Source organism: Belonocnema kinseyi, chromosome 8 (assembly GCF_010883055.1).
Source record: "Belonocnema kinseyi isolate 2016_QV_RU_SX_M_011 chromosome 8, B_treatae_v1, whole genome shotgun sequence".
NCBI classification, from domain to species: domain Eukaryota; kingdom Metazoa; phylum Arthropoda; class Insecta; order Hymenoptera; family Cynipidae; genus Belonocnema; species Belonocnema kinseyi.
The window spans coordinates 125,390,829-125,404,276 of record NC_046664.1 but is presented as its reverse complement, the minus strand read 5'-3'; the positions used below and the strand labels follow the sequence as shown (position 1 = coordinate 125,404,276).

General features: G+C 32.1%; 2 protein-coding genes across 4 annotated transcripts in view; one reads left to right on the top strand and one right to left on the bottom strand.

The window, feature by feature from the left end:
• LOC117178755 overlaps positions 1 to 2,292 on the bottom strand; it is a 40,323-nt gene extending 38,031 nt beyond the window's left edge. Inside the window, exon 1 of the mRNA XM_033370197.1 lies at positions 2,105 to 2,292. The gene's annotated coding sequence lies outside the window, so the exon portion shown is untranslated. The remainder of the gene's footprint in view (positions 1 to 2,104) is intronic.
• Positions 2,293 to 2,897: 605 nt separating this feature from the next.
• The window catches only part of LOC117178994 (1-phosphatidylinositol 4,5-bisphosphate phosphodiesterase classes I and II), a 661,888-nt gene continuing 651,337 nt past the window's right edge, over positions 2,898 to 13,448 (top strand). For all 3 annotated transcript variants that reach the window (XM_033370599.1, XM_033370598.1, XM_033370597.1), the window contains exon 1: positions 2,898 to 3,675. In XM_033370599.1, coding sequence (XP_033226490.1) covers positions 3,577 to 3,675 — 99 coding nt within the window. In that variant the 5' untranslated portion in view covers positions 2,898 to 3,576. The remainder of the gene's footprint in view (positions 3,676 to 13,448) is intronic.

Sequence of the window (13,448 nt, the reverse complement as noted above, 5' to 3'; positions counted from 1 at the left end):
GAAAGAGGGAGCTCTTCTTAATATTTTGACACCAAAATCATGTCGATACACCTTACCGACTGCGAGTAAAGCCGCCCACGCTTTAACTTGACAGACTGTAAATAGTTTGAAATGTTTCAATCTAAAATTATCGAACAATTTCAATTCAAAACTTCTGCTGACATATTTTAATAGCTTTAAATTTAAAATTATTCAATACACTGAAGACTACAAATTTAAAATGTCTCAACTATTAAAGCTTTAAATATTTTTTAAATTGCTGTTTTGGAGACTAAATAACACCTACTCGTTTATTAAGAAATCACAATCAAAATTGTTAAAAAAAGTTTTTAAAAGAGTTTTAAAAACCTTAAAAAAGGTCAGAGGTTTTAATAATTCAATATATATGATAGAACCTCTATAAAATTGAAATTAGTCTATACTTTTTCACGTTTGAGCTACAATTATTCCATTTTAGAAGTTATAAATTACAATCGTGAAAAACCAATAAAATGTTTTAATTAATTTACATATAAAACAAAAAACCTTTGTATAATTCAATCTAAATGCAGCTGCAAACATTTAATTTGAAATGCGTTGAATTCAAGGTATATTTTAAAAAGAAAACTGAAAGCAAAGGATCGACTTACAAAAGAAGCGGAAGAAAGTGACTCGCTGGATTGCAAATGAATACGGAAAATGGTGTATTTTCGCATTTTTAAATGTTAAATTTTAACTTTTTCGCGTTGTAACAATTTCGAATCCTATAATGTTATTTTTTACCTAACCTATAACTAATAACGAAAATTCTGAAAATTCAAACAATAAGGCTGTATTCTGAAAATGAAGCATATTTAACGTCAAGACCCAAGAATAAAAATTGGATGTACAGCGAATTTTTAAATTTTTAACTGAGATTATCTTTAACTTTGTAATATCAAAAATTTCCATACACATTTTTTTTATCATTACTGTAGGAAAAAATCAACAAGATCGAGTGCCGAAATTATAATTAGAGCAATTTTTTTGTAATTCTATGGGAACAACTGAAATATCCCGAAAAATATAATTCCCGACTCGGTAAAACTCTCTGTCCCGAATAATAAAATTGCAAAACTAATAACATTCCTGAACACTTTATACTATTAACAAATTTGAAAATTCCCAAATAATAAAACGCCCCAAATAAAATTGTTTCTTAATTAATAGTAATTATTTATTAAAAATACGATAATAAAATATTTGCATCAAATAGACTTTTGTTTAATATTTAAAGTGTTAAAAATAATTTGTTTCAATTTAAAATTAAAATTATACAAAAATTTTACCGGAAAATTAATAGAAAAAAACACGAGTTTTTTAATCAACATTTCGATTTTTCGGAAGAACTTTTGTGATTTAAAAAATACTATATACATTTTCAACCGGTACGTGACGAATACAAAAGGAACATTATATTACCGTCGTACCACTCTTAAAAGGACCACTAAAAGGATCTTGAAAAGAACCCAAATCTCTCAAACTATCTCCGAGACTATTTTGTTTCAAATCGACTTTGTTTATAGACTCAAATGAGCCTGGCTATTTCGCTAAAGAAAACTCAGAGATTTCTTTCGGTAGGGTATTGTTATTTTTCAGCAATTTCCGTCGTCTTTTTATACAAATAAATATTAATAGACAATTTGCGTATTTACTATGACTTTTAAAAGAATTTTCAATTGTTTAAAAAAATGTAAATTATCTCGACAATCATTTATTCCCAAAAATTTTAAAAATAATCTTTTTTCTTATTGAAATGCAATATTTTGTCATTGTATGGAGTAGTACATTTGTCTCTCGAATGATTCAATGACTTATATTTATATCCGTATTTTTATCGCTTGTAAGTTATTTTTTACTGCTTTGAAATATCAAAACAAAAACCTAACCTCTAATCAAGCAAATAGTACTTTCTGCAAATTTATGTGAAGGTAAACATAACCTAACTATAGACTGTACAACATGTGCATTGTATGATGTACACAAAATGAGTGTACTACTTTGTAAATACTTTTTTATATATCAGCTATACTCGGTCTAATACACTTTTTCTATGTTAACTTAAATAAAAAAGTTATTTATTTACGTTTAATAAGCACCTGTGCAGGCTGTATGTGGTCTTCACAATTGCAGCTTTCACATCCCATTTCAGAACACTCCGAAAAAAAATATTTATTCACACGTTTCCTAGCACGTCTATAAATAAATTCAAACTATTACTTATTAATATAAAAAGCTAATTTTATAACAGTGGAGCTTCAATTCTCGCGTTTTATACACACTCCCTCTACAACCATGGACCAAAAATGGCGGGTGCACATACCCGTCTATTTAGGTGCTCTACTATGATCTGACGTACAGCGCGGAGCTACATAATTTAATCTTATGTTTTTGCAATAATGATTTTTTTTAATGTTAATGAAATATTAACTCGGCTACAAGTTCTTACCATTTAAATGGTGAATTTTGTACATCTTTCTTACAGAAATTACTTTCAAAACGATAATTACCGTTTTAGCCAATGCATTAAACAATTCTAAAACAGGCCTACCTGATCGGAGCGCCATCATGACTTATTTAAACTACGATACCCCTCCTATGTTAAGAGAACAGCAGTGGGACTCCGATGATGTTTGGAAGTCGAAAATCGAACGAATCTCTCTTTCTACGTCTACACGTTAGAAAAAGAGGTCCGTTCGATTTTCAACTTTCGACACGGTATCGAAGTCCCATTGCTGAAAGAGTGCTGACGATGCATAGTGATGGGTAAAATCAATTGGAGTGATGTACGCGCGCATCGCAATTTTTTCCTGGTGGTCAGGCACCTTGAACGTCCATGAGGGGTGGTCACTCAGCCATAGTCCACACTCAGTTAGATCTAGTCAGATCAGACGATCATGGGGACTGATCGAATGATTGCAATTGTGGCCTGTCACCTCACCTCACCCCGTCCTCGTCTTTATTGACTGTGTTTGACATAAAAAAACTTAAGCAACAGCCAGGACCGATCGGGATCAGAATTTTCGCCCTGTTCAATTGAATGTCAGAGTGTCGTTGGTTTGCTTTTATCAAGGGTGATGCGTAGTTTACTTAACGAAAGAAAGAATAAATACAAAATATAATAGAGACTTATATTTGTGGCCACTTGCTCGGTGCCTGATATGCACGTGAATCCATAGTAAATCCGTAAACTCAATTTTCGTTTCAGACCCGTCGTTAGGATCAGGCCATTAAGCCGTATACGTTGATGCTCGGCGAAAACACGGTCACAAGAATTTTTCGCGAAGTACACCAGTTCTTTTAACAATTCGGCAACGTCTATATAGTAACGAAACTTACAAACTTTAGTCGGTGCCAAAAATACGAATTACTCCAGTTCAAATAGTGCAAGTAATATGAGTAAAAATATTTGTTTTTTTTCGTACACAACCCCGATACGGTGTGCGAGAATTTAAGGTTATTAGGAGTAAAACTTGCTTAACAACAGCTTCCTTTATCTATATACTTTCGACTTTATGTCCTTCGAGTTTTGGCTTTCTCACAAAGAAAACATCAGAAATGGCATACACGAAGCCTGCGGCTAACGCTGTACAGACGAAGCCTGTTGAGGTCTCGCAAGAACTCCAGGAAGGCGAAAAGTTCGTCAAATGGGACGAGGTAGGTGGATGTTCTGTGCATTGACCGTTTTAACTTTTGGGTATTTATAATCAGCAGCTTTGTCTTTTTTTTTTGTAAGTTCATGTTTCATCAATAGTTTCGTACTGCATTGTTGGATTTTTCAAGAATCCAAACATGTATAGATAATATATAAAATTTAATCATAATAATAATATTGTAATTTACGTATAGATTAGTTTGTGAAGAATTTAAGTTTTCACCTAAAAAAAAAGTTTGATTTCTCGGAGATTTTTCATAAGCATGGGAAAATCATATACTATGGCAGTAGCGTAACTACGATAATGGTGGCCCCAAATATTTTTTCAGCAGAGGGCCTCTTATCCGAAAAATATGACAATATAGGCTACGAAACCATAGTTTTGTGGCCCCCTGATGTTACGGGGCCTCAAACTACCTGGCCAACCTGGCGGTAGTTACGTCACTGCGCAGTGGAATTTGGAGAAGTTTATATTATCAATACGCATCTTTGAGAATATTTTTTTTAACCTTGAAATTACATTGGTTTATCACTGGGAGTAAAATGGAACATTTCGCAGGTTTTGGGAGTGAATTAATAAAAAGTCCAGTCTTAGTTCTATATTAAATTATTATCTAAAAGGATTATGGCCATTTAGTTAATTTAGAAGAATAAGTTTTAGCTCGCTTTTAGGGTTTCAATTTTTAAAAATTTGATCATTGCAGAAACTACAAAATGTTACCTGTATACCTGTAGAATGAAACATAATTTCCTAAGTATTTTTGCGCTGAATTTGAATGTGCCATCCCTTCCTTTTTCACAAGCTCTTGGTTGAAAGATATTTGCAACTTAATATTGTTATAAAATTATTGTAACTGTAAAAAATGTACTAGCTAATTTTTTTCAAAATATATTAGTCATGATTTAGATGAGATTTTTAATGCTGAAACAAACGACAGCTTCAAAGGTTCTATAGCTTTAACGGCCCCCGAGATCATCACTAAAATCAAAGAAAAAATCTCAAAATATTTAAGGGCATGTGACACAGCTAAATACCTGTATTACCGACCTCACTTTTTCAGTTCAGTGAATGTTTTTTTAAACCTAAGAACTTTTTTTGTAAATAAAATGTCGAGCTGAAACTTTGGGAAATGTATTAGAGTATAATAAAGTACGTTTAGGTACTGCATTTTGGTAGGAACTTCACTGAAAATTATTTTATCTTTTTTCTGAACCTCGATATTTTTTTAACGTTCCAATTTTTTTTACACATAAAATATCGGTCTCAAACTTTGAGAAATGCAAGAGCCGAAAGAAAACTACGTTCAAGTACAAATCTTAATAATAAAAGATGAAAAAAATATTTTAACTATCAATTCCATCGGAATCAGCCGGTAACGTTGTACACGAAAATACGAACCCTCTAGATCCTCGTCTCGTGGCCGCCAGGGTGCGTATTTTCGTGTACAACGTTACCGGCTGATTCCGATGGAATTGATAGTTGAAATATATTTTTTTACATCTTTTATTATTAAGATTTGTACTTAAACGTAGTTTTCTTTCGGCTCTTGCATTTCTCAAAGTTTGAGACTGATATTTTTTGTATAAAAAAAGTTGAAACGTTCAAAAAATGTCAAGGTTCAGAAAAAAGATAAAATAATTTTCAGTGAAGTTCCTACCAAAATGCAGTACCTAAACGTACTTTATTGTACTCTAATACATTTCCCAAAGTTTCAGCTCGACATTTTATTTACAAAAAAAGTTCTTAGGTTCAAAAAAACATTCAGTGAACTGAAAAAGTGAGGTCGGTAATATAGGAATTTAGCTGTGTCACATGCCCTTAAGGCCTAAATCAAAGAACAGGTTATATCATTCTGGCACTCTGAGTGTTTTTTAGACTTCAGAAATTTATAAACAAATTTTTTAACTGAGCTCTCAATTAGGGTTTTAAGAAATCGTGAGATTAAAAAAGTTAACTTTTTTTAAATAAACGATAAAAACGACCTTCGTTTTTAAATGCTGAAGAAAATTAAAATAAAACCATTAATTAAAACCAAATATAGTCGAATACATGGAATATGATAGAACTAAAATATAAATCAAGAATTTTAAACTTAGCATTATATTTAATTCATTAATACTAAATTCTAATAATAAAAAATCTGCCCGCTGTGCGGGTACATTCTCATCGCGTGCTGCGTGCGCGGCTCTCAAGGTTGAGCACGGCTGTTGGTTTTCGCGCTTTGCGTTTGATAATATGCTTCTGCCTCGCTTCATGCTCGATAATGTAGTTTACTCTGCGCCACGCGCCAGGGTGACCACCGAACCGGAAGAAACGTGCACCGGGAGAATTCCGGGAGAGAAATATAACACCGGATGTTTCTCTTATTTCATAAGTCGCGCATTTCGTAGCGCTGTGTCCGAGCAACTAATCACGAAATCGGTAGTTACTTGGGATTGGTTGACCACCCACATTACGTTGTGTGTGCGAGCGTACTAGTTCGCATTTTAGACTGTTCTGGAGGTATTTAAAAACAGTTATTCACTTTTATTGAATAATATCAATTTGAACAGTATATATTACGGTAGAAAGTAAATAACAATGTTCAAGATAATTTTTACCAGATGAAGGTGGTTCTAAGATAAAAAATATGCTAATAGTATTATACATTGAAAATATAAAATTATATACTCGAAAAAAATGAAAAAGTAGATTTTATATTAGTGGAAGCAGCAAAACATTTTTATTTTTGATCAGGCGCTCTTGGATCATTGATTGTAGGGACTATTTTATAAAGAATTATAGGTTTTAAAATCGGATGAAATTTTAAAAAAATTCAGCGAATATTTTAAAAACTTGGTACTTCAGAAAATCGATTGAAGTATTATTTTATTATTTAATAAAATTCTAGTCTGTTATTAATTGAATACAGTTAAATAATTAAGAAATACTATTAGAGATTAAAGTTTTTTTTTTATCAGGAAAAGGTCTCAATTTTTAATTCTTTGCCATTATTAACACAAATTCATCTTATAATAAAAAAACTTTTATTAATTCAACTTTCTAAATTAAAACGTAAATTTACTTTTTTTTATTATTCATAAGGCAGCCACTAAAACTGAAAAAAATTGGAATCATTTTCTAGTTTTAAAAAATATACGTAGAATAGAAGAACAGAATAAAACTCAAAGTTTAAGTTTTCAAAGCTGGAACTCTTTTATCTGAAGTATTTAAGACTAAACTGCAAATTAAACAATTTAAAGTGGAATTTTTCCGAACACTGAGGATTTTAAATGTATAATTAAAACATTTAAAACCAGCTATTTCGAGTTCAAACGTTCAGGTATGCATGTAACAATTACAAGCCGTCTAGATGCTTCTTCTAAATAAAGCATTCAGAAATGTACAATATGGATTCAGAAGCCTGTTACTTTGCTTATTTAAAAATTATGCCCTATGAAATTAAAGTATGAAAAATGTACATTTTTAATCTTGTTGCGATTTGATTTGAATAAGTACAAATTCAGAAACTTAAAAAATAACGTTTTAAAATGTAGGCTCTTAATCTGCGTGATTATAAACTTAATAATTTTTAAAATTTTAGCATTTCCAACTCAGTTTCAAAATATTTTTAAATTTTGAATCAAACTCTTATTCTTTGATACGCTGAAATTGTAGAAAATGTCCATATAGTTTTATAAAAGTTTATCATTTTAAGATTAGGCATAGGAAAACCGAATTATTTTAAATATTAAAAATTGAATATTTAAAATATTTTAAACCAGAAACTTTCAAGAATATTAAGTCAAACTTCGTTAAAAATGCAGCATTCTTATATTGCAAGAAAATTATAAGTATTGGATAAGTTTTTCTAACAAAAAATTAAAAAATTGGAATAAGTTACTTACAAGTTCGAGTTTCAAAATATTGGCGCCATCCTACGTTCTATAATGATTCAAAAAGTTTTCAATTGGGTATCTATTATTCTAAGTTACAGGTTAAGATTGTCACTACATCATTCTGATATTGCTATAATTATATACAAGCGGTTTTTACTCTTTCAAACAAACAAATGTCAATAATATGAATATAAAAAAAGTAAATAAACGTTTTACAACAACATACCCGCTAAATCAAACTACTACTACCTACTTGATAATCACACTATAGCACTGACACATCCGTGAAACGGCATGATTTTTGCATGTCGCTATAACCCAGATACTATCGATTTTCCATTCGGTATACTGCCTAAAAAAACATTCTAATTTTTGTTCTTAAAATGGTTGTGAAATTATCAGAAGTTTAATTTCTAACCAATAAAAGCGTGCGAGCCATGTGCGTTCCAAACGAAAACTACATAGGGCGCATTGCATGCAAGCGCATTTACTCAATTAAATTTATGTTTATAGGACTCTCCCTAATGATCATAAGTTATATTCCTAAATATAAATATAAAAGTAAATTGATATAAAATGTTATACTATTAAAATACTTGACGTACAAATATGTTGTGTTCAACTTGCAAATAGTTGTTAACTGAACTTGTTTCGATGGTTTCATGTTCCTTTAAAGAATATATAATAAAAACTTTGCATTTTCCTTTAATAGGCATTATATTTTTCTCATCCTACTTAGTATGATTGTTCATACGTGAAAAGTGGCACTTTTCGCAACAGAAGTATATATATTTTCTAAACCGGGAAAAATCACGAATTTCTACCGGGATAACCGGGAGAAAAAAATAGTGGCCACCCTGCGTGCACGGTTTTTGTACCCCCCCCCCCATTTTTTGTACAGGGTTGTTAAAATTAACGTTCAAAGCATCGACAACTGTTTTGGTGATTGTGAATTCTCTTTTTTTTAAAGCTTCTTCGACTGTAACGAACAAATTCTCATCACATTTTCTCATCATGTATGGCCTGGGATGACTTATTCAGATATTGCAAAATAAAGTGAAAATCTTATTTAACATGATTACTTTAATATTTGTTTCTAATTTTCGATTAAGTTTTATTTTTAGCTCCCCTGAAAAACGTACTTATTTAATCAATTTATATTATTACAATTTATAATATGCAGTGGTATTGAAACATATATATTTTCATTTTCTGGTTTTCGTAACTGAAAAAAGCGCGCATTCTATAAGAAAAAATATAATTTGTTTGTTAGAAATTTTATTGCAACTTGTGTCGTTTTTCCATAAATTAAATTTGCTTCTTTCCCTTGGGACAGGGAATTTTTGACATAAAAACGAGAATTTTTTAAAAGAATTAAAACTGAAATTTAGGAAAAAGGAGTATAAAAAATCCCTGGTTCAAGTCAAAATTCGTTACGATTTAAAAGTTCCTTCTGTCGAAGTTTAAACAAAAAGATCGCTTTAAGTGCTTTTCAGAGTAGAAGTAGTATTTCGAAAAGGCAATATTTGTAAATTATAATATACATTTTTTTACATTTTTCCTTAAGAATTTACCTTTTTTTTTTCTTGAAAATGCAACTTCTTGCGGTTAAAAGCTGATTTCTTTTGTTAAAAATAATTTTTATTGTTGGAAGATTCATTATTTTAACTGAACACTCATCTCTTTTCAAAAATGTCATTAGTTTCTTGAAAATCAGTTTTTCAACTAAAAAATTCACAATTCCAGTTGAAAATATAACTATTTCGGGTAGAAAATGACTTTTTGTAGTTCAAAGTTCAACTATTTGCATGTAAACTTGTATTTTTAAATTGAAAAATCTTTTATTTCGTTGACAATTCACGTATATTTGTTTCTAATTTTGCATTAAATTTGATTTTTAGCTACCCTGAAAAGCATCATTTCAATCAATTTATATTATTACAATTCACAATATGCAGTGGTGTTGAAACATACGTATTTTTATTATCTGGTTTTCGTAATTGAAAAAAGGGCGTATCCTATAAGAAAAAATAAAATTTGGTTGTTAAACATTTTATTGTAACTTGTGTCGTTTTTCGATCAATTAAATTTGCTTATTTTCAATGTTCTTTTTTCCGATTTAAACTGAAAATACGCATCCTAGCGTAAAATCGTTCTAAGCAAAGGACCCCGCCCAAAATGTACATAAAATAGCTCCCAGTCTATTTTAATTAAACTTTGTTAAATTGTAGTTCTCATCGTCTCGATTAAAAGTTTGAATAGTCACAAAGTCCGAAAATGGACAGTTTTCGAGTTGCAGAGGATTAAAAATCGAACCATTATAATAAACTTGGGCCTATATCTTAAAAACTGTAGGTCAGAGAAAAACAGGATCCCTATGCAAGTTATTTTGCTCTGACGAGGAAATGCGAAGGAAGTCACGACCTTACGACACAGGTAATTTGTCAACGTCATTCAAGATGAACTTGTAATTTGTTCCTAATATTCTGCTAATAAAGACAAGATATGGATAGGAAAACAATATACAGCCAATGGTGGCAAGATACGAGTACGACTTACAATGGGACCTTAAGGTCTGCTTTTTTTTTGTTGTAATTGATGCTCTCCTTACAGAGGTCAGAGGTCAGAGGTTTTCTGAGAAAAATTAAAAAGATGCAATTTTGACCCATTTTTGAGAAAAAAGCATTTTAAAAATTGCGTGTGGGTGGTCATTGAGCTGGTGTAAATCATTTTGGAACTTCGGTAGCTCCCTGGTAGAGCGCTTGGCTAATATCTGCAAGGTTGCGCGTTCAATTCTCCCAACCCGTATTTTTTATTTTCTTTTTTAAATCAAATTGCTTGTTTATTCCATTTTTTATTAACATTTAATACTATTGCGATAATTGATAATTATTTATTCCTTATTTTCATTTAAAACTATCGTTTTTTTATTATCATGCGCTTGGACAACTGCTCATTTTATTAAAATTCTTTATTCTTCAACAGTTTCTCGAATTTACGTTTTTGAATAAAAGAAGGAAAAAAGTCTTGCAAACCAAAATTTCAACAATAAGTACAAAGTTAAATTATTTTACGTAAACTACACAAAAAAGCACATGTATAATAGACAATTATCTTTAATTGGTGAAATAGACATTAAGACACTTCTGATTCCTACTTTAATTTAAAAATATAAATACTAGAAACTATTGAAGCATAAAGAATTTTAATAAAATGCACAATCGTCCAAATGAGTGATAATAAAAATACGATAGACAACGTTTTTACTGAAAATAAGGAATAAATAATCATGAATTAGCATAAATATATTAAATGTTAATCAAAAATGGAATAAACAAGCATTTTAATAAAAAAATAAAAAAGTACGGGTAGCGAGAATCGAACGCGCAACATTGCTGCTATCAGCCAAGCGCTCTACCAAGGAGCTACTGACTCTCCGAAATCCTTTTACATCGGCTCGATAAAGTCAAGACATGTGTAGGACTTAGTAAACATACGGAGAATGAAGGCAAGGCAAGAACAGGATTTTGTCAACGTCTAGCAAATGCAGGCAAGACATGTGCAGGGCATAGTCAATATCCTGCTAATGAAGGCAAGATATGAGCAGGATGTTGTCAATATCTTACCAATGAAGACAAGACATGAGCAAGACTTCGTAATTGTCCAGCCAATGAAGGCAAGGCATGAACATGATGTTGTCTATATCTAGCGAATGAAGGCAAGGTATGAGCAGGATGTTTCAATATATAGCCAATAAAGGCAAGAAATGAGCAGAATTTTGTCAATATCTAGTCAATGAGGTTATGAAATACAACTAGACGTTAATAACTTCTGGTAACGGAATACCTCTTGACCATAAGACAGGTAATCCAGATTTGATGCTTACATGCGTTACGAAAGCGAGAAAAAACTATGGTTCTTATGAATCCTGGTTGTGGTACTCAATTACCCTCTCGTAGACAGACAATCCAGATTTGATGCTGGTGCGTTACGAAAGCGAGAAAAAACTCTGGTTCTTATGAATCCTGGTTGTGTTACTCATTTACCCCCTCGTAGCATCTCAATTTGGAATTCTTCCTCATTATCTCTTTGCAGTTTGTCTTGCACGCAAGAAGGTGCGAGTTTAACTTGATGAACCCCAAACTTGAGTTTTTAAAGAATTTAATTGTCAAGCCTAGGAAGTTCAATAATTAATCCGAATCTAGTGAAACCCATCGTTGGTTTTTTCATGTCTTAAGGTTTTCTGCCTCAACCAGTACTTGTGCGACATTCGAATCTTTAGATTTTTCCATTATTAATTGGCCATTTCAGCATCAGCTCCTTCCATGACAATTAAAGGTCAAAAATCGACTAGGTTAGGAACGTGTTTTATATGTACTGCTTGTTGAAAGAATTTACAAATCTTTTGGATCTGTCTGTTCTTAGCTTCGAGGCTGTACCTAGATTTTGTCACTGGGCGCGATTCGTTAGCATCTTTTGTTATAAGTTGATGCTGACGTGGTGGAAGCAGAGCTGGCATTTTCCACGTAACACCCAAACGCGCCAGAAAATTAGTGGCATCCCGGTATCCTTTATCAAGAATGACAATGCACCAAACTCTCGCGTTCATTCACCCCGTTCTCCGCCTTCCTAGAACTGCTGGCTCCTTCAGTTTCTCAGGAGAGCAGAGCGAGAACGGTATTTTTGGTTTGCAATTATTTTTTTTTGCGATCAACTATTTAATTTTTTATTTTTCACGAAAAATAAGAAAGTCGTTAGGGTAACCCTGTAGGGCTTTCAAACAGCAACGTTTTTAGCTTCTTCTCTAAATCTGCCAACAGAGTGTTAAGAAGTAGCGGGCTCAAAGGACACCCTTGCCTTGGACCTCTTCCTGTCCAGAAAACCATTCCTTTTTCCTTTCCCATCTGCACCATAATCCTGGTTTCCGTAAACATTTCCTTTATCCTCTCCACCAGCCTTACTTCTATTCCACTCTCTTCCATTGCCCGTCACAACACTTTTCTGTTTACTGAATAAAAAGCTGCTTTAATATCCACGAACAACGCGACTAATTTCCCTCTCTTTCTCCTTTTCTAAAAACCCGTTTGATCGTGTGGAATACTTTCTATCTCTTCTATCTGACTCTCTAACCATTTTCTGAAAATTTCTGCATACATTGTTTAGCCAACTGGAATCAGCGTGATCCCTCTGTACTCCTCTACACACTAGCCCACCCCTTTCTTGGACAAGTAGTACCACCAGCCCAGTCATCCACTCTTCTGGCAAACCTCTATTTCAGACCTTATTGCAGATCTCCCACAACCCGTTCCTGAACCCTTCTCCTCCATACTTCAACGCTTCGTTCTCTATGCCATCTTCTCCTGTAGCCTTGTTATTTTTTTGGATCTAATTATGGTCACATCCACTTCTTCTCTTGTTATTCATTGACACTCTTCCTTTTCCTCTTTCCTTATTTATTAACTCCCAAACCCCACCTTTTTAGATCACTTTTAATACTTATTCCTTGTATTTTTCCTTTCGCCGTTGCTTTTTTCTTTCTAGCATCCTCTAATATTCTCTTTTCCTCCTATTGTACTCCCCCTTCTTCATTTCGCCTATCCTCCATTTTATTACACACTCTTTCATTATCTCTTTAATCTCCTTGCATTCCTCGTCCCACCACTCTCTTCTTTCCTCTTCTCTCTTTTTGTATGTATTTCATCAAAACCATTTTTACAAACTATTTTTTTCATTGACTTCAGCTCAAAATAGCAATAAGAACAACATTGCAGAAATCAAGAGTACTTTTCAATGAGTGAATATTTTTAAAACTCATGAATAACTGATTTACGAATTATTTTATTTCAAACAAACAATAAAAAGATAAACTTTTTTAAAACTTTCCAATAATTTAGCC